Source organism: Mustela erminea, chromosome 20, assembly GCF_009829155.1.
Source record: "Mustela erminea isolate mMusErm1 chromosome 20, mMusErm1.Pri, whole genome shotgun sequence".
NCBI lineage: Eukaryota > Metazoa > Chordata > Mammalia > Carnivora > Mustelidae > Mustela > Mustela erminea.
The window spans coordinates 20,335,469-20,356,541 of NC_045633.1; the positions used below are offsets into that span (position 1 = coordinate 20,335,469).

At 47.3% G+C, this 21,073-nt stretch overlaps 1 protein-coding gene and 1 long non-coding RNA gene across 6 annotated transcripts in view; one reads left to right on the forward strand and one right to left on the reverse strand.

Moving 5' to 3' along the window:
• ANKS3 (ankyrin repeat and sterile alpha motif domain containing 3) overlaps window positions 1-21,073 on the forward strand; it is a 39,128-nt gene that overhangs the window by 12,915 nt on the left and 5,140 nt on the right. For 4 of the 5 annotated variants that reach the window (XM_032328145.1, XM_032328147.1, XM_032328149.1 and 1 more), the window contains exons 6-10: window positions 12,540-12,675; window positions 17,748-17,906; window positions 19,869-20,006; window positions 20,372-20,481; window positions 20,738-20,914. In XM_032328145.1, coding sequence (XP_032184036.1) covers window positions 12,540-12,675; window positions 17,748-17,906; window positions 19,869-20,006; window positions 20,372-20,481; window positions 20,738-20,914 — 720 coding nt within the window. The remainder of the gene's footprint in view (window positions 1-12,539; window positions 12,676-17,747; window positions 17,907-19,868; window positions 20,007-20,371; window positions 20,482-20,737; window positions 20,915-21,073) is intronic. The other variant, XM_032328148.1, reaches the window with a different exon arrangement.
• LOC116581127 lies at window positions 9,377-10,061 on the reverse strand. The gene is made up of 2 exons (XR_004281924.1): window positions 9,822-10,061; window positions 9,377-9,614 (listed from the first exon to the last, which is right to left on the reverse strand). It is a non-coding gene; the product is annotated as an uncharacterized LOC116581127 (long non-coding RNA).

Consider the following 21,073-nt stretch of genomic DNA (forward strand, 5'->3'; position numbering starts at 1 on the left):
AGTGGTATCTCACTGTGGTTTTGATTTGTATTTCCCTGATGCTGAGTGATGTGGAGCACTTTATCATGTGTCTGTTGGCCATCTGGATGTCTTCTTTGCCGAAATGTCTGTTCATATTTTTGGCCATTTCTTTTCTTTTCTTTTCTTTTTAAATTTTGTTTATTTATTTGACAGAGATCACAAGTAGGCAGAGAGAGGCAGGCAGAGAGAGTGGGGGAAGCAGGCTCCCTGCTGAGCAGAGAGTCCCATGTGGGGCTCGACCCCAGGACCCTGAGACAGAGGCTTAACCCACTGAGCCACCCAGGTGCCCCTTTTGGTCATTTCTTGATTGGATTATTTGTTCTAGGGGTGTTGAGTTTGATAAGTTCTTTATAGATTTTGGATACTAGCCCTTTATCTGATATGTCATTTGTGAATGTCTTCTCCCATTCTGTCAGTTGTCTTTTGGTTTTGTTGATTGTTTTCTTTGCTGTGCAAAAGCTTTTGATCTTGATGAAGTCCCAGTAGTTCATTATTGCCCTTGCTTCCCTTGCCTTTGTTGATGTTTCCAGGAGGAAGTTGCTGTGGCTGAGGTCAAAGAGGTTGCTGCCTGTGTTCTTGTCAAGGATATGGATGAATTCCTGTCTCACATTGAGGTCTTTCACCCATTTTGAGGCTATTTTTGTGCGTGCTATAAGGAAATGGTCCAGTTTCATTCTTCTGGAGATGGCTGTCCAATTTTCCCAGCACCATTTGTTGAAGAGACTTGTCTTTTTTCCATTGGACATTCTTTCCTGCTTTGTTGAAGACTGGTGGACCATAGAGTTGAGGGTCCATTTCTGGGTTCTCAGTTCTGTTCCATTGATCTATGTGTCTGTTTTTGTGCCAGTACATCATCCTGTCTTGATGATTATGGCTTTGTAATAGAGCTTGTAGTCTGGAATTGTGATGCCACCATTCCTCTGGCTATTCGGGGTCTTTTCTGGTTCCATATAAATTTCAGGGTTACGTGTTACATTTCTTTGAAAAAAATAGATTTAAAAAAATATATATTTTATTTATTTATTTGGCAGAGAGAGAGAGATCAAAAGTAGGCAGAGAGAGAAGAAGGGAAGCAGGCTCCCTGCTGAGCAGAGAGCCCGATGCGGGGCTCTATCCCAGGACCCTGGGATCATGACCAGAGCCAAAAGCAGAGGCTTAACCCACTGAGCCACCCAGGAGCCCCCAAATTGATGGTATTTTGATAGGGATTGCATTAAATATAGATTGCTTTAGGTACATAGACATTTTCACAATATTTTATCTTCCAATCCATGAGCATGGAATGTTTTTCCATTTATTTGTGTCTTCCTCAATTTCTTTCACGAGTACTTTATAGTTTTCTGAGTAGAGATTCTTTGCCTCTTTGGTTAGGTTTATTCCTAGGTATCTTACAGTTTTGGGTGCAATTGTAAATGGGATCGACTCCTTAATTCCTCTTTCTTCTGTCTTGCTATTGGTATATAGAAATGTACCTGGTTTCTGTGCATGGATTTTATATCCAGACACTTTACTGAATTCCTGTATGAGTTCTAGCAGTTCTGGGGTGGAGTTTTTTGGGTTTTCCACATAAAGTATCCTATCATCTGCAAAGAGTGAGAGTGATTTCTTTGCCAATTAGGATGCCTTTAATTTCTTTTTGTTGTCTGATTGCTGAGGCTAGGACTTCTAGTACAGTGTTGAATAGCAGTGGTGATAGTGGACATCCCTGCCATGTTCCTGATCTTAGGGGAAAAAGCTGTCAGTTTCTGCCCATTGAGAATGATATTTGCGGTGGGTTTTGCATAGATGGCTTTGATGATATTGAGGTTTGTACCCTCTATGCCTACACTGTGAAGAGTTTTGATCAAGAAAGGTTGCTGTACTTTGTCAAATGCTTTTTCAGCACCTATTGAGAGTATCAATAGTTCTTGTTCTTTATTAATGTATTGTATCACACATTGTTTGATTTGCGGGTGTTGAATCAACCTTGCAGCCCAGGAATAAATCCCATTTAGTTGTGGTGAATAATCCTTTTAATGTACTGTTGGATCCTATTGGCTATTATTTTGGTGAGAATTTTTGTATCCACGTTCATGGAGTATATTGGTCTGTAATTTTCCTTTTTGATGGGTTCTTTGTCTGGTTTTGGAATCAAGGTAATACTGGCCTCATAAAGTGAGTTTGGAAGTTTTCCTTCCATTTATATATCTTGGAACAGTTTCAGGAGAACAGGTATTAATTCTTCTTTAAATGTTTGGTAGAATGCCCCTGGGAAGCTGTCTGGCCCGGGCTCTTGTTTGTTGGGAGAATTTTTTTTTTTTTTTTTTTGACAGACAGAGACCACAGGTAGGCAGAGAGGCAGGCAGAGAGAGAGGAAGGAAAGCAGGCTCCCTGCTGAGCAGAGAGCCCGATGTGGGGCTCAATCCTAGGACCCCGGGATCATGACCTGAGCCGAAAGCAGAGGCTTCAACCCACTGAGCCACCTAGGCGCCCCTGTTGGGAGATTTTTTTTTTTTTTTTTAAGATTTTATTTATTTATTCGACAGAGAGAGATCACAAGTAGGCAGAGAGGCAGGCAGAGAGAGAGGAAGGGAAGCAGGCTCCCTGCTGAGCAGAGAGCCCCATGTGGGACTCGATCCCAGGACCCTGAGATCATGACCCGAGCCGAAGGCAGTGGCTTAACACACTGAGCCACCCAGGCGCCCCTGTTGGGAGATTTTTGATGACAGCTTCAATCTCCTTACTGGTTACGGGTCTGTTCAGGTTTTCTAGTTCTTCCTGGTTCAGTTTTGGTCTCTAGGAATGCATCTATTTCTTCCAGATTGTCAAATTTGCTGGTGTATAGTTGCTCATAATATGTACTTATAATTGCTTGAATTTCTTTGGTGTTGGTTGTGATCTCTCTTTCATTCATGATTTTATTAATTTGTGTCCTTTCTCTTTTGGATAAGTCTGGCCAGGGGTTTCTCAATCTTATTCTTTCAAAGAACCAGCTCCTAGTTTTGTTGATTTGTTCTACTGTTCTTTTGGTTTCTATTTCTTAGATTTCTGTTCTGATCTTTATTATTACTCTTCTCCTGCTGGGGTTAGGCTTTCTTTGCTGTTCTTTCTCCAGCTCCTTTAGGTGTAGGGTTAGGTTGTGTACTTGACACCTTTCTTATTTCTTGAAAAAGGCTTGTGTTGCTATTTCGTTTCCTCTCAGGACCGCCTTTGCTGTGTCCCAAAGATTTTGAACAGTTGTGTTTTCATTTTCATTTGTTTCCATGAATTTTTTCCAATTCTCCTTTAATTTCCTGGTTGACCCATTCATTCTTTAGTAGGATGCTCTTTAGCCTCCATGTATTCAAGTTCTTTCCAACTTTCCTCTTGTGATTGAGTTCTAGCTTCAGACCATTGTGGTCTGAAGATATGCAGAGAATGATTCCAGTCTTTTAGTACTGGTTGAGACCTGATTTGTGACCCAAGATTGATCTATTCTGGAGAATGTTCTATGTGCACTCGAGAAGAATGTGTATTCTGTTGTTTTGGGATGAAGTGTTCTAAATATATCTGTGATGTCTTTCTGGTCCAGTGTGTCATTTAAGTCCTTTATTTCCTTGTTGATCTTTTGCTTAGATGATCTCTCCATTTCAATAAGGGGGTGTTAAAGTCACCTACTATTACTGTATTATTGTTGATGTGTTTCTTTGATTTTGTTATTAATTGGTTTATATATTTGACTGCTCCCATATTAGGGACATAGATCTTTAAAATTGTTAGATCTTCTTGTTGGACAGAATCTTAAGTATGATATAATGTCCTTCCTCATTTCTTGTTATGGTCTTTAGCTTAAAATCTAATGTATCTGATATAGGGACTGCTATCCCAGCTTTCTTTTGATGTCCATTAGCATGGTAATTTGTTTTCCACCACCTCACTTTAAGTCTGGAGGTATCTTTGGGTCTAAAATGAGTTTCTCATAGACAGCATATCAATGGGTCTTGTTTTTTTAATCCATTCTGATACCCTGTGTCTTTTGATTGGGGCATTTAGCCCATTTACATTCAGGGTAACTTGAAAGATATGAGTTCAGTGCCATTGTATGGCCTGTAAGGTGACTGTTTTATTATATATATATATATATATATAATATAAAAGATTTTATTTATTCATTTGACAGAGATCACAAGTAGGCAGGGAGAGGGGAAAGCAGGCTCCCCACCGAGCAGGGAGCCCGACTCGGGGCCTGATCCCAGGAGCCTGGGACCACAACCCGAGCCAAAGGCAGACGCCCAACCGAATGAGCCACTGAGGCGCCCCAACTGTTCCTGTATATTGTCTCTGTTCCTTTCTGGTCTTTTACTTTTAGGCTCTCTCTTTGCTTAGAGGACCCCTTTCAATATTTTCAGGAGGGCTGGTTTGGTGTTTGCAAATTCTTTTAATTTTTATTCGTCCTGGAAGCTTTTTATCTCTCCTATTTTCATTGACAGCCTAGCTGGATATAGTATTCCGGGCTGCAGAGTTTTCTCATTTAGTGCTCTGAATATATCATGACAGTCCTTTTTGGCTTTCCAGATCTCTGTGGATAGGTTTGCAGCCAGTCTAATATTTCTACTGTTGTATGTTACAGACCTTTTGTCCTGAGCTGCTTTCAGGATTTTCTCTTTGTCACTGAGACTTGTAAGGTTTACTATTAGATGACAGGGTGTATACCTCTTTTTATGGGTTTTGAGGAGGGGGTCTCTGTGCCTCTTGGATTTTTTTTCTGTACTTACTTAATGGTTATAATATTTATTTGCTTATTAACATCTTATTTTTATTTTATTATTTTCAGTGTTCCAAGATTGTTTATGCACCATACCCAGTGCTCCAAGCAATATGTTTCCTCCTTAATACCCACCACCAGGCTCACCCATCCCATTACCCCCCTCCCTTCCAAAATCCTCAGTTTGTTTCACAGAGTCCACGGTCTCTCATGTTTCATCTCCCCCTCCCAATTTCCCCCAGTTCACTTTTCCTTTCCTTCTCCTAATGTCCTTCATGTTATTCCTTATGCTTCACAAGTAAGTGAAAGTATATGATAGTTGACTTTCTTTTTTTTTTTTTTAAAGATTTTATTTATTTATTTGACAGAGAGAAATCACAAGTAGATGGAGAGGCAGGCAGAGAGAGAGAGAGAGGGAAGCAGGCTCCCTGCTGAGCAGAGAGCCTGATGCGGGACTCGATCCCAGGACCCTGAGATCATGACCTGAGCCGAAGGCAGCGGCTTAACCCACTGAGCCACCCAGGCGCCCCGATAGTTGACTTTCTGTACTTGACTTATTTCACTCAGCATAATCTCCAGTTCTGTCCATGTTGATTAAAAAAAGTTGGGTATTCAGTGCCTCCTGGATTTTGGTACATGTTCCCTTTGCCAAATTAGGGAAATTCTCTGCTATAATTTGCTCCAGTATACCTTCTGCTCCCCCCACCTTTTCTCTTCTTCTTCTGGGATCCCAATTACTCTGATACTGTTTTGTCTTATGGTATCACTTATCTCTCGAATTCTCCCCTCGTGGTCCAGTAGTTGTTTGTCTCTGTGTTGCTCAGCTTCTTATTATCCATTATTTGGTCTTCCATATCACCAGTTCTCTCTTCTGCCTCATTTATCCTAGCAGTAAGAGCCTCCATTCTTGATTGCACCCCATTAATAGCTTTTTGATTTCAGCTTAATTAAATTTTAGTTCTTTTATTTCTCTAGAAAAGGAGTCTCGGGACACCTAGGTAGCTCAGTCAGTTAAGTGTCTGGGATCAAGTCCTGCATCAGTCGCCTTGCTCAGCAGGGAGCCTGCTTCTCCCTCTGCTTGCTTTTCCCTCTGCCTGCTGGCCGCCTGCTTGTGCTCTCTCTGACAGATAAGTAAATTTAAAAAAAAAGGAATGGGATCCTCTACTACCTTCCATGCTTTTTTCACGCCCAGCTAGCACCTTGATAATTGTCATTCTGAACTCTAGTTCTGACATATTATTATTATTATTTTTTAAAGATTTTATTTATTTATTTGACAGGCAGAGATCACAAGTAGGCAGAGATGCAGGCAGAGAGAAGAGGAAGCAGGCTCCCTGCTGAGCAGAGAGCCTGATGCAGAACTCGATCCCAGGACCCTGGGATCATGACCTGAGCTGAAGGCAGAGGCTTTAACCCACTGAGCCACCCAGGCACCCTAGTTCTGACATATTATTAATGTCCGTATTGATTAGGTCCCTCGCCGTTGGTACTGCCTTTTTTTTTTTTTTTGGTGGCGAGTTTTTCTGCCTTTGTCATTTTATCCAGATAAGAATGGATGAATGAGGGGCACCTGAGTGGCTCAGTCGTAAAGCGCCTACCTTTGGGTCAGGTCATGATCCCAGGGTCCTGGTCCTCAGCATGGAGCCTGCTTCTCCGGCTGTCCCTCCCTCTGCTTGTGAACAAAATGCTAAAAGGGTAGCAATGACCCCAGAAAAATATACACTAACCAAATCAGAAGAGACCCAAAACCAAGGGAAAATAAAGGTGTGTGTGTGTGTGTGTGTGTGTGTGTGTGTGTATATGAATGACTGATGAATGGAAGACAGCCACAGACTTGATTTTGGGTATATTTTGGTCTGTTAGAAGAAACTACCTCCCAAAATTTTAAAGAAAGAAAATCTTATCTATATAGATACAAAATTAAGGGTAAACATGATGAAGGGATGGAATATGACAGTAAAGATGAAAATTTAAAAAGATTCTAAAAATGGAATTGATAAGTTGGGTGAAAAAAGAAAAAAAAAGGAAAGAATATGATCAGGCTGGAGACTAGAGGAAAGCCATGTGCTACATTTAGGGTACATTTTGTTCTATTAAATTGTATCCCAAAATTTTAAGGAAAAAAAAAAAACCCCTATATGTATACAGAAAATAAAGTTAAATACAATGAAGGGATAAAATATGACTTTAATAAAAAAAGATTTTTAGGGTGCCTGGGTGGCTCAGTGGGTTAGGCCTCTGCCTTCGGCTCAGGTCATGATCTCAGGGTCCTGGGATCGAGCCCCGCATCGGGCTCTCTGCTCAGTGGGGATCCTGCTTCCTCCTTTCTCTCTGCCTGCCTCTCTGCCTACTTGTGATCTCTGTCTGTCAAATAAGTAAATAAAATCTTAAAAAAAAATAAATTGATAGCTAACATTTAAAAAAAAATATTTTTAAAAAGGTATTGATAAGATAAAATAGTTTTTAAAAAGTTAAAATAGGAAAGAGGAAAAATTTTTTTAAAAGATTAAGAAAAAATAATTTAAAAATTTAACCTTGAAAGACTAAAGGATTGTCTATGGCCATACCACCCTGAATGCGCCCAATCTCACCTGATCACGGAAGCTAAGCAGGGTCAGGCCTGGTTAGTACTTGGAGGGGAAAGACTAAAGGATCATTGAAAGAAAGCTGTGAAGTTTGTGTGTTGCTTTCCCCTATCTCTGGAGTTCCGTAATTCTATCAGTGAACTTCGTCTTGGCTGGATGGTCTTGCTAGTCTTCTGGGAGGGGGCTGTTGGGAGTGATTCTCAAATGTCTTTGCCCGAGGCGGAATTGCACTGCCCTTGCCAGCTACCAGGCTAAGTAATCTGCTGGGTTCGATCTTGGGAGCTTTTGTTCCCTGAGCGCTTTCTGTAGAGCTCTGGAGGCCGGGAATGAAGATGGCGGCCTCCCTATCCCTGGCCTGGAGGAGCTGAGAGCTCAGGGCCCCACTCTTCAGTGGGCCTTCAGAGAAAAGCCATCAACCCCCCCAGTCTCCCTGGTCTCCGGCTGCGCTCCGAGCTCACCCGGCCTGTGACCAACTGTTTCTGTCTCTGGTGCACAGCCCTGTTCAGGATTTACTCTCCAAACGACTTCCATAATTATCACGTGGCCGCACTCGCTCTAGTCATCGTGTTGTATCTTACAGCTGGAAGTTTGTGCTTTTTTTTTTTTTTTTTTTAAAGATTTATTTATTTAGTTATTTGACAGAGAGAGATCACAAGGTGGGAGTGGAGAAGCAGGCTCCCTGCCAAGCAGAGATCCCAATGTGAGGCTCGATCCCATGACCCCGGGATCATGACCCGAGCTGAAGGCAGAGGCTTTAACCCACTGAGCAACGCAGGCACTCCAAGTTCGTGCCTTTTGACTGCTTTCATTTTCCCCTTCCAGACCCCTCTAAAAAGCGACCTTTGAAGGCTGAAGGGTTTTTTTGTTTTGTTTTGATTTAAGATTTTATTTATTTATTTGACAGGCAGAGATCACAAGTAAGCAGAGAGGCAGGCAGAGAGAGAGGGGGAAGCAGGCTCCCCACTGAGCAGAGAGCCTGACTCGGGGCTCACTTCCAGAACCCTGGGATCATGACCTGAGCCGAAGGCAGAGGCTTAACCCATTGAGCCACCCAGGCGCCCAGGCTGAAGGTTTCAGAGCTGATTTCTAACCAGAGCTCTTCAAAATGGGAGATTTATAGAAAGTAGAACTCAGTTAAGGTCTTGTAAAGATGCAGTTTTTTTCCTACTGGAGCACATGTGATAATCACCTTCTATACTAGCCTCAGCCAAGACTGTCAGTTGATCATAGGTTTCCAAATAAGGGAAAAGCGTGCCTAAGTAAACATTTATTATACAGTGATCTGTATCTGCTATAAAAGAATCGGAAAGTACAGTGAAGCCACAAGAAAGCCAGAACTACTCCTAATCCCATCACCCAGAGATAGCACAGTTAACACCTTGTAGGGTATCCATCTGGGTTTTTAACGGATATTTTAAGTCCGAGTGGAGTCCCGTTATACGGAAAGTTTTGTGTGATGCTTTCTTTCCTCTTAACGATGTCCTCTGCACCCCGTTCACATTAGTAAACGCCCTTGGCTGGACCTGTCCCATAGTAGGGGGTTGCGTTCCACTCTATAGATGTGGTCCGTCCTATTTCACTAATTCCTGATTTTATGCTCTTCCTGATTCTCACCATACTAAACGCTGGTGGGAATATCCTAAATGTTAGTGTATGTAGTGTTTATACTAGGTTAAATCCCTAGGAGTAGAATTGCTGGGTCAGTGGGTGTGTGCACCGTCAGGGTTTGCCGGTTTGCCCTCCAGAGCACTGAGCTCTGGTGGTCCCGCTCTCAGACCCCACACTGCCTACTTGAAGCTTCTAAAATGTTTATTGTCTTTTCCACTTTCAAAGTAAGTGTGCTCATTGTGAATTTAGAGAATACAGAAGATTAGGAAGATGGGGAAAATCCCCCATCCTACTGCTTTGAAATAATAGTTTGGGCACGCTTTCTTCTGGTGTTAGACACACTTTTGTTTGTCTTGTTTTGCTGCTATTGTAAGATCCGTACTGTTTTGTATCATGGTTTTTTTTTTCGTATCTTTTATTTTTAAAATACTTTCTCCAGTTTTCCTGAGATACAGTCGACATTTAACATTGTATAATTTTAAGGTGCACAGCATGATTTGAATTTAGTATACATTGTGAAATGAATACCATAGTAAGGTTACTGAACTTTCGTCACCTCTCACAGTTACAAATTTTTTCCTTTTTAAACAGTGGTTTAATAACTTCCTTGTGCCTTTCCATGAACCTATGGAAGTGTATCAACTAGTAAGCTCTGAGAAATATTTAAAATATAAAACCTCTCGGGGCACCTGGGTGGCTCAGTGGGTTAAAGCCTCTGCCTTCACCTCAGGTCATGATCCCAGGGTCCTGGGATCGAGCCCCGCATGGGGCTCTCTGCTCAGCGGGGACCCTGCTTCCTCCTCTCTCTCTGCCTGCCTCTCTGCCTACTTGTGATCTCTGTCTGTCAAATAAATAAATAAAATCTTTAAAAAAAAATATAAAACCTCTCTTAAATCCTCAGTAATAGCGGTATTACAGGGAAATCCTCCCATAACTTACGAATGTGTACAGGCACACTTCACCTTCCCGTGCTTCACTGTATCGCATTCACAGATGCTGCATTTTTTTTACAGATGGAAGGTTTGTGGAGACCTTGTGTTGAACAAGTCTGTGGGTGCCGTTTTCCCAAAACCTTTCACTCACTTTATGTCTCTGTGTCACATTTTGGTAATTCTTGCAATAGTTCAGACGAGATTGGGCGCGTTCAGGGTGGCATGGCCGTAGACTTCTTGCAATAGTTCAAACTTTTTCATTATTATCTTTTTTTTTTTTTTAGATTTTATTTATTTATTTGAGAAGGAGCAGAGAGAGCACCTGAGTTGGGGGGAGGGGCAGAGGAAGAGGAAGATGCAGAAGCAGTCTCCTTGCTGAGCAGAGAGCCCAACCCAGCTCAATCCCTGGACTCCCGGGATTGTGACCTGAGCCAAGGCAGGCCCTTAATCCACTGAGCCACCCAGGGCCCCTATTGTCATATTTGTTATGGTGGTTGTGATCAGTGATCATGACTTACTGAGAAGTCAGATGATAGCATTTTTTAGCAGTAAAGTTTATCTTTAAGTAAGCACTACGTTGAAATGGGGTTTGAACTCATGACCCTGAGTTCATGCTCTGCTGAATGAGCTACCCAGGCGCCCCCTAGAATATTTTATTTCTTTAGGATATACTCATTGTTTTTCCAGATGTAATGCTGTGGCATACTTAATAGGCCACAGTATAGTGTAATATAACTTACACGCACTGGGAGACCCAAAAACTTCATTTGCCTGTGTTACTGTTGCGGAGGGGTCTGGAGCTCAACCTGCAGTGTCCCAGGCCTGTCCAGGATATGTTGTTTTCATGATTTAAAAACACATGTGAGGGACGCCTGGGTGGCTCAGTTGGTTAAGCAGCTGCCTTCGGCTCAGGTCATGATCCCAGCGTCCTGGGATCGAGTCCCACGTTGGGCTCCTTGCTCAGCAGGGAGCCTGCTTCTCCCTCTGCCTCTGCCTGTCATTCTGTCTGCCTGTGCTCTTTCTCTCTCTCTCTCTCTGACAAATAAATAAAATCTTTAAAAAAAATAAAATAAAATAAAAACACATGTGAGGGCACCTGGGTGGCTCAGTGTGTTAAAGCCTCTGCCTTCGGCTCAGGTCATGATCTCAGGGTCCTGGGATCAAGCCCCGCATGGGCCTCTCTGCTCGGTGGGGAGCCTGCTTCCTCCTCTCTCTCTGCCTGCCTCTCTGCCTATTTGTGATCTCTGTCAAATAAATAAAATCTTAAAAAAAACAAAACCCACACTTGTGAAAGTAATATAACCTACAGGCTTAAAAAAAAAGAAAAAAGCCAAACAATAAAATTTAGAGGATAATTAATCAAAAACTTAGAAATAAGCATTAAAAAACCTCTAAGTTTTATTGCACTATCTCCTCCTGCCCCCCAGTGCTAACAGCTATGACTAGATTTCTGCATAAGTGGAATCCTGCAAATAAATAATTCAGCAGAATCCTGCTACATAAATCGATACATCTGCCTCTGCAGTGTGTTTTTAAATATGAGCAGAACAGCACAGACTTATTTCCACGGCAGTCGGAGAAGCCGGCCTCAGTCTCTGACCCAGTGCTTGATAGTATTGGTCCGCCTTAAGTAGCCATTCATGAATTAGTGGGTGCAGTAGTTTCCTGTGGCTGCTTTTAACAATTTACCGTGAAGCTGGTGGGCTCAAATTTATTTTCCCACAGTTCTGGATGCCGGAAGACCAGAACCAAGGCACCAGCAGGGCCACACTCCCTCCATAGGCTTTGGGAGGAATATGTGCACTTGGCTTCTGCTGTTTCTTGGCTCTAGACGCCTCACTCCAGTCTCTGCCTCTGTCTTTTCATTCTGTCCCCGCCCCACCATATGTCCATGTCATCCGCGGTTCCTCAGAAGACACTTTATACCTTATGTGTCATAAAGACATATGGTCCTTTCAAAACCTTGGTTATACCAGTTACTTGTAAGCACCAGCATTCATGGCAATGACATGTCGGCCTCCCCCCCAGTTACACGGTCTCCGGGTTCTCTACCGAACACCTGTGTCACTGAAGCAGTCTCTGTTCTTTGGGGTTATTTCCTCAGGAGAGAACCACAGAAGTGGAATTACTGTGCGGAAGATAAGTACAGTTTCGGGCTTTGGATAAAAATGACGGGACTCTTCTTAGAAGGGTGCTGCTCTCGCTGTGGTCAGGATGGTGAAAGGCTGCTTCTCTTGTGCACCTGCTGTCGCGGCTCTCTCTTGTGCGGAGACGTGAGGCGGGCCGGCCTGCCCAAGTGCGAAGGGTGAAGGCTGGGCTGTGGCCCGAGCGCTCTGCAGTGCGCCCTTCCCCGCCTGGAGCCCAGACCGCCTCTCTCTCAAGGATCTGCCAGCGGGGCAGGGGGGCAGAGAGCTGCACAGCCACCAGATGGCTGGGGTGCCACCACCAGGCTCCTCTCCAGCGGCCCCCACCTCGTCCTAAAGGACAGTGAGGGCCTCACAGGCCTTCCCCGTGTGGCTTATATGGGGAGTTGCCAAGGGCCCGGGTGCCGACCTTTCCTGGGCTGAGCAGCCAGGCACGTCTTAGCTGGGGTCCGGAGCCCACCCCTGGAGCAGGAGAGTGCTTTGCAGGGGAGGGTACTAGGTTCTGAACCTCTGTGAACTTTCACAGGGAGTGAGAGTGGACACAAGAGACCACAGCGGGGCCACAGCCCGGATGCTGGCCAAGCAGTACGGACACATGAAGATTGTGGGGCTGATCGACGCTCACTCGCCTGCTCTGCCCAAGAACGTCTACCGGAGTCCAGGTACGTGCTGCGGCGCTGCCGGCTCCCCTGCCAGCCCCCACCCGCCCCTGAGATTTGGCTCCTGCAGCCTTGCCAAGAGACGCCTGCCTGCCCCGTGACTCCACTGTGCCGTGGAGGCTGAGGCGTGCTGGTCTGACAGGAGACAGGCCCGTTAGCGTGGAGTGGCAGTGGCCAGGCCAGGGGTGCCCAGCAGGCCGGCAGCGCTCCAGGACACGCGGGCCGCAGCCTCCCGGCCGGGATGCCTCACACCTGCTGTTCCTTGACTTTGCCTGTGGTGCTTATTACCACACGAAACATTTTAACTTTATATAGTCAGAGTCATCCGTCTTTATTGCTTTTAGATTCGGGCCCATCACAGATCCTTCCGTTCCTGGTTGTCCAAGAATTCGCTCGTTTTTTTCTGGTTCATACCCGGTTTCGTTTTGGACATTTAGCTCTCTGACCCTGCGTACTTTCTTGTCATGTGTGGCGCGAGTGTGGCGTTCGGATGGCTTCGCTGTTGTCCTGGCTTCAGTCCCATCTCTGGTCTCGTGATCTGAGAGGCTTTGTCATGGACTCTGAGTTTCTGTCTGTGCCCCGCTCTGCTTCTGGGCTTGCTCTCCTGTTCTCCGGGTCTGTCCACACACCAGACCCACACGGCTGACTCCTTGCAGCTTTCTGTAGAACGTTGGACTATCTCTGGCCGGCCAGTCCCCCTGCAGCTTTCCCTTTCCGGTGTTCCCTAGTATCGCTCATGTATTTTTCTTTTCTTTTCTTTTTTTTTTTTTTTTAAGATTTTATTTATTTATTTGAGAGAGAGACAGTGAGAGAGAGCATGAGCAAGGAGAGGGTCAGAGGGAGAAGCAAACTCCCCGTGGAGCTGGGAGCCTGATGCGGGACTCGATCCCAGGACTCCGGGATCATGACCTGAGCCGAAGGCAGTCGTCCAACCAACTGAGCCACCCAGGCGTCCCTCATGTATTTTTCTGTGTCAACTTGAGCATCAACTTGTCTATCTGCTTAGGAACGGCGTGTTGTTGGGACTTTGGCAGATTTGTAAATCAATGACCCGTTTTATGATTCTGAGCCATCCTCTGTAACAGCAAGGGACGTCTTTAGTTCAAGTGTACTTTTGTGTCTACAGGAGGGTTAAAAATTTTCCTCCTTGACATTGTGCGTGTAGCTTTTTTTCTTCCTAAGTGTATTTGTTGCTGTTGTAAATGGGGTTTCACTGCCTTCATATGCTCCGCCTGTCTGTTGTCTGTGAGGATGAAGGCTGTTGGGGTCTGCGTGCCAGTTCCATGTTCTGTTCTGCTGAATTCTGTCACTGCTTGAGTTGATTGATTTTCCAGGCTTTTCCAGGTATACTACCATACAGTCTGCCCATAGAGATAGATTCACTGCTTCCTTCTGATTTGTGTACCTCTGATTTCTTTCATTTAGTTGCATGGGCCAGGATTCTTGTAAGTGGTTGAATGTGTGGGGACAGTGGGAATTCACCTGGTCCTGACCTTAGCGGAAATGCCACCGTAGGTGAGATGCTGGCTAGGAGGGTAAGGTGTGCATGTATCCTCTCGTGTTAAGAAAGTATCTGATGTTTTCTGTATTCCTGGCTGTTTTTTACAGGAATAAGTGTAGAATTTTGTGAAAGGCTTTTTCAGCATCTATGAAGAAGATTGTTAATTTTCTCTTTAGGTTCTCCTAATAGAGTATATTAGTGAATTTCCTAATAATGAACCAAGTTTACATCGTTTGTTTAAATCCCACGTGGTATATTATTTTCTTTCTTTCTTTTTTTTTTTTTTTTTTGGTGTATTATTTTCTTAATGTGATGTTGGATTGTTTGCCAGTATTTTAGTGTTTCTGTCTGGCTATTCAGTTATAAATCATACTGGTTTTTGATTGTGTTTTATCGGGTGTACCTCATATAGAGAATTTGAGTTTTCCTTCCTATTTTGTGCTCTGGAACAATTTATGCAGCATAGGTGCCCTGTGGTGTTTAAAGGTTTGGCAGGATTATCCTGTGAAACCATCTGGATCTGGTCTTTCTTTGGGTAAGTTTTTCTGTTTCTGCTGTAGAAATTGGTCCGCTTAAGCCTTCTCATTTCCCAGGGGCCAGGTTTGGTAAACTGCATTTTCCTAGGAAATCCCTTCCTCTGGGATTTCAAACTTCAGCTCACACAGAGGTCTGCAAAACCATTTCTGTCTCCTAAAAAGTTCCAGTGGTTATTTTCCTGTGTCATTTCTGTTTTTTACCTGCCTCCTGACTCAATCCTCTCTCCTCTTTCTTGTTCAGTCTTTGGTGGTTTTCTCACTTTCCTGCAGTACTGCTTTTCCACTCAAATATTTTTTAAAAAGAGATTTATTTATTTCACAGAGAGACAGCAAGGAGGAAAGGGAGAGCAGGCCCCCGCTGAGCAGGGAGCCCGATGTGGGGTTGATCCCAGAACCCTGGGATCATGACCGGAGCCGAAGGCAGAGGTTTTACGACTGAGCCACCCACGCACCCTGCCACTCACATCTCTTCTGCTTTGGGCACCTCATGACTGAGTCTTCATTTTATTTTATTTAAAGATTTTATTTATTTATTTGACAGACAGAATGATCACAAGTAGGCAGAGAGGCAGGCAGAGAGAGAGAGAGGGGAGGAAGCAGGCTCCCCACCAAGCAGAGAGCCCAATGCGGGGCTCGATCCCAGGACCCTGAGATCATGACCTGAGCTGAAGGCAGACGCTTAACCCACTGAGCCACCCGGGCACCCCGTGAGTCTTCATTTTAAAAATCTGACCTTTCTTTTGCTTTGTCTTGTTTGTTTGTTTATTTATTTATTTAAAGATTTTATTTATTTATTTGACAGAGATCACAAGCAGGCAGACAGGCAGGCAGAGAGAGGGAAAGGAGGAAGCAGGCTCCCTGCAGAGCAGAGAGCCCGATGCGGGACTCAGTCCCAGGACCCTGAGATCATGACCTGAGCCGAAGGCAGCGGCTTAACCCACTGAGCCACCCAGGCGTCCCTGTTTTGTTTCTTTAAAGATTCTATTTTTAAGTCCTCCCTGAGCCCAACACAGGGCTTGAACTCACAATCCCGAGGTGAAGAGTCACCCACTCTACTGACTGAGCCAGCCAGGTAGGTGCCCAGTTGGCCTTTGTTTTCTCCCTCTTTCCTGAGTTCCCTTTCCCTTTCTCACCGTCGTGAGTGCGTGCCTGTCTCTCTCTCTGTTTGTTTTTTTTTTTTAAGATTTTATTTATTTGACAGAGATAGATCACAAGTAGGCATAGAGTCAGGCAGAGAGAGAAGAGGAAGCAGGCTCCTTGCTGAGCAGAGAGCACAATGCAGGGCTCGATCCCAGGACCCTGGGATCATGACCCAAGCCAAAGGCAGAGGCTTTAACCCACTGAACCACCCAGGCGCCCCATGCCTGTCTCTTTTTATTTTCCATTTTGGATTTCTGAATCAGGATGCTTTTTCAGCTCTTCCGTGCTTGTTTAAGATGTGCCCATGTGGAGTATCACGCTCGCTTTCTTCTCCCTCTTTGGTGGTGGTGGTTCGCAGGGAGGTGCGTCTTCACTCACTGCAGTGTTTGGTCCCCGGTTCCTGTGTCCTCCCTGGAGATGGCTGGAGGGGGACATGGCGAAGCCAAGCCTGATGTGTCTGTCCTTGATATGGTTTTTGTCTTGCCCGATCCTGGAGGTCCCCCACTGGCTTCTCATTCACTGTTCAGTTTCCAAGATGGGTCTGCCGGGAGCGGGGCTATCCTGCTCCATGGCCCATGTGCATTTTTAAGTTGCTGCTCTGGGGTTGTGCTTCCCTCTGCCAGGACGCTTTTTCTGCCACAGAATAGACTTTTTCTGGGCGCAACACTGGCACGTCTTGCCCTCATCTTGCTTCGAGTGTGGCTTTATTCTAGACCTGCCTGCTCTTCTCGGAGACTGGATGTGTGTGAGCAAGAAGTCTCTCTGTGAGAAGAGAAACGGACGTGTCACGTTTCCACAGGAGCAAGGAACAGGCGCCGGGGGTGCGCTCTGTCGTCCCACTTCTGTGGAAGGGGTGGGATTCGTGTGGCTGTGTCTGTTGTCCTTGCTCACTTGTCAAGTTCAAGAGGATGTGCTAGGAGGTTCAGATTAACGGAGCCTCCTTTGCCTTAGTTACCCCTTTTCCCTCGTCCTTTTACTCTTGAGGAGTCCGCCGTCTTCTGCCTGGGCAGGAGCAGTTTCCTCCCAGTGGCGTAGATCCTGGAGTGCGTGGGAACAAGCTGGGTGGGGAAGAGAGGGTCACTGGCCTGGCGTCACTGGCCACGATTGGAACCTGCCTCAGTAACACCCTCACTCGCCAGGTGGTCACTGACCTGGGCTGTCACGCCAGCGTGCTGCTCCCCCGCCGTGGCCTGGCTCCCTTCCTGCCTCAGGGTCGCTGGTGACGGGCGCCAGTTCATGGGGGGCAGTGGATGAAGGGCTCCTTTGGCATCTGAGCCCCAGTGTAGCAGCCCGAGAGTGAGGGCTCACCAGATGCTTCGAGCCTTACACAAATCTGGTCGTGGGGGCTCCCTTCCAGGTGTGATGAAATAAAACTGTGAAAAGCTCTAAGATGGTAGGGACTGTGAGTGAGCCCAGCCCTTCCGCTGTGACAGGCCGCATGCGGGGTGCTTCCCTGGCCCCAGCGTGCGGCCAGGACGTGCAGGGGGCAAAAGTACAGTTTTTAGGAAGTAATGACTGATATCCTCTATGTCTATGACCAGGCAGATCTTATTTATCATCTCAGAACAAAATTTAGTTCTGGTTTTAAATGTACATACTTGTTATAAAAAATTCTCAATCCAGAGAGCGGAGTAAGAATTAAGACTGCCCCATCGTGACAGACTTTGTCAGTTGAGACTCCTGCTCAGCGAGCTTGCTTCCTCCCTGATCTCCCCGCGGCCCTCTGAATGGTGGACTGGCCCACTGTGGCACTGCTTTCAAGTGGTATCCTGGGAAACAGTTTTTTCTTCTTAACGTGAGAAAACCAATTATGATGATTTTATTACCACCTACTATGAAGATTACTAAAATAGTCCATCACTGAACAAAATGTCCCAATTCTGGTGTTTGACCTGCAGACAAATTTGAAGACCTAAGCTCTTCGGATGAATCCTGCCCCGTTCCGCAGAGACAGAGGCCCTGTCGGAAGAAGGGCCTCAGCATCCATGAGGGGCCTCGAGCCTTGGCCAGGATCACAGCCATTGGACTTGGGGGCAAGATGCAGCAGCCTTGCCGCGGTGAGTGCTCCCACCTCCTGCTGGCTCCTCGGTGGTGCATCCTGAGATGCCGGCCTGATGAGACTGAGCAGTTCTTGGCCCTCGGAACGTGGGCCCTGGGGGCTGCGGCTCACAGATCAGAACTGATTACAGGGATAGGAAGACACTGATCACTGGCTTGCTTCTGGGTTCATCCTTTGATTTTCCTTTCCAGGGGTTACGTTACAGAATAGAACTTTCTCTCCAGCAGTGGAAATACAGTGAAGCTGGGGTTTCCTTTATCAGCTAGTACAGAGAAAACGTTGAAGCCTAGACTCCGTGCCCTTCACCAGCTGGAGGTGGCTGTGTTTCTGGGCAGGCTGTTTCTCCCCATGCTAGACTGGAGCGGTTTTGGGCGGTACACTTATTGTGCTCGTAGTGCGTTTTCTCTCGTCGGCAGCGCCTCATGGGGAGCGCAGTGTTCTTGGGGCGCAGGGGCGTTGACACTCGCTGTGGCCTGACCAAGCGATCAGTCTTAGGTGTGAGTTACATTTTATTTGATGTTTGTCACCCAGCAGTGGCCAGGTGAGTCCTGCTGGTCTAGCAAGCTGGGTGGATGGGCCCATCTCGTGAACAGGTGCCCCCTGGGGCTTAGAAACTGACTTTCCCAGTCACAGGGGGCCTTGCTTCAGTCAAGAATACACAAGACTCCATTGCCTACCAGGACCTTGAGCGCTGGGTTGAGAGCTCTAGGCCCACCTTTTCCCATCAGCCACAGAGGGGTGGGCTGACTGGGCCACTGGAGAAGCTGCCCCCAGCCGTGGTCAGGCCGCTGCAGGGTGACCGCCTGCCGCCTCCTCCATGGAGCATGCTTGTGAGCCCATAGCTCCGGGGTATTTGGCCGGGTGCTTCTGTAGTGCGGAGGCCATGCTGTCTGGCCCACCTGAGGTATGGCAGGGACACGGGAAGGTCGGGTCCTACCCAGGGTTGGGGGGATGGTTATAACCTGTGTTGCTGTACAACAGGTGCTTTTTTTTTTTTTAATTTTATTTATTTATTTATTTGACAGAGAGAGAGATCACAGTAGACAGAGAGAGAGGGAAGCAGGCTCCCTGCCAAGCAGGGAGCCCGATGCGGGACTCGATCCCAGGACCCTGAGATCATGACCCAAGCCGAAGGCAGCGGCTTAACCCACTGAGCCACCCAGGTGCCCAACAGGTGCTTTTGAAAACGGAATTCGTTGGGAGTTACCAAAATAATCTGGCCGGAGCCCATTTATACACAACTTCTTATGCACCCACAGAGGCAGAAAAACATTTACCTAAGAATGATGCTTATTGTTCCATTCTTAGTTATGCCATTTCCTTACACCTTGTGGTATTTAAATTCTCTGTCTGTGCCTGTATCCTCTTTGCCAGTGATCAGGAAACATTCTCGTGCAGGCAGATGCGTCCAGAGGTCATGTAAACTTGGTGTCACTGCTGTTTGTCTTTAGCTGGAGGCCTCCGCCTCCCTGCTTGGCCAGATCTCTTTGGCTGGGGCTGACTCAGCCGACGAGCAGCGCCCCAGATGTTTGTGTTGAAAAGTCACAGGGAGTGTGAAGGCTGGTGTGTGTGAGATTTTGTTCCCAGCTTTGAGGAGTACTTAGTATCTGGTTTGCCTGCGGCTCAGGAACCTGTAAGCACAGCTTACCGTGTTCTGCTCTGTCCACTTGGAAAGGCAGCACAGGGGATGATGTAGGGGGCGCCAGGTCGGACTGGGCCCGATGGCGTGTCCGTGCCCTTGCCCAGACAGACTGGCCCCCACGCCCCTTGGAGTCCTTCCTCACCTGCAGAGCGTGCCGCGGGGTGCCGACGGGGGAACAGCCATTTAGACGGAACTTTCTGCTTGCCTGAATCCCGGGCCTTCCCTCCCGCTGAAATTCCTCTGCGGAGGCTGAATTTGCTAGGAGGAAGTCGTCTATTTTGTGCTCATGTGGGTTTACATGCCCCATTCTGTCCACAGAGCAGGTGCCTCTGCCGGGCTACGTCACCTTCAACAGCAGCGACGAGAATCCGCTGGTGGCGGGAGGCCTCTGCTACAGGGACGTCACCTCCCCGATCAATGACCGGGATGTGGAGAGCAGCAGCAGCAGCAGTCGGGGTGAGTGCGCCCCGCCCCGCCCGGCTGGGGGCTCCGCTGGAGCGGCCGTTCCCGGGCATGGCCCGCCACCCCCCACCACCCCCTGCCACCCCTCAGTGGGGACATGGACTGTGGCAGGCCCAGCCAGTAGAGAGCAGGGGTGAAGGATCCCGCAGGGGTGGGCCGGGCCACCCTAGCTGGGTGCTTGCATTTATTAGCAAACGGAACAGGCAAAACTCCTGTGCACGTGTTAGGGCGGGAGGGCTTGAGCCGGGCCTCGGAGAACAGGGAGCTATTTGAGGAGCTGATGGAGGCGGTGGTGCATGGCCCTGGGGAGTCCTCGCGGGGGAGACCTATGGTCAGCTGCCCTCGTCTTCCATTGTCAGAAGAGCGCGCCCTCTGTGCCAGCCTGGGGGCCGGGGGGCGCAGCAGCAGCAGCGAGGGCCTGACCAGAGCCCCCGGAGTCAGCAGCGAGGCGTCGCTGGAGAGCAACGAGGTGAAGCTTTTCTTCATCTCCCCCCTCCCTCCCCTTTCTTGGTGTCGTGGGGGCTGCCCCCTTGGAGAGGGCAAGGCTGGTGACGAGGACGTCGTGCCAGGCAGACACACAGCGTCCTGTGAGCCCCGCCCGCCCTACAGGTCACCAAGGAAGCCTCTCAGCGGCTGGTGGGTGTGGGGGGCAGAAGGCAGAGTGGCTGCAGCTGCGTTAGCTGTGAGCCCCGCAGTGTTCACTCTAAGCACACTTCTCGCCACAGGATTCGGATCATGCCTGTCAGAGTTCGGTTCGCAAGCAAACTAAAAGCTACATGAAGACCAAGAATCGTTACAGCAACAGCGCCAGCCCGTGGCCTCCCGGCACCGGCCCTCCCGGGGCAGCCTCTTCCCCAGGATCCACGACCCAGACAGAGAGATGCCCCCATTCAGGACCTCAGGTAAGGGCCACGGGGACACCAGCAGTTAGACGTTGGGTGCTTCGTGTGCTCCGTGAGGCGCGCACTGAACACGTACGATGGGCAGGTGCCGGTGAGAGCGGAGCGAGCCGACGGCCCCCCAGATGGTCTGTGGAGCTTGTCAGGCGGAGACGGCTCCTG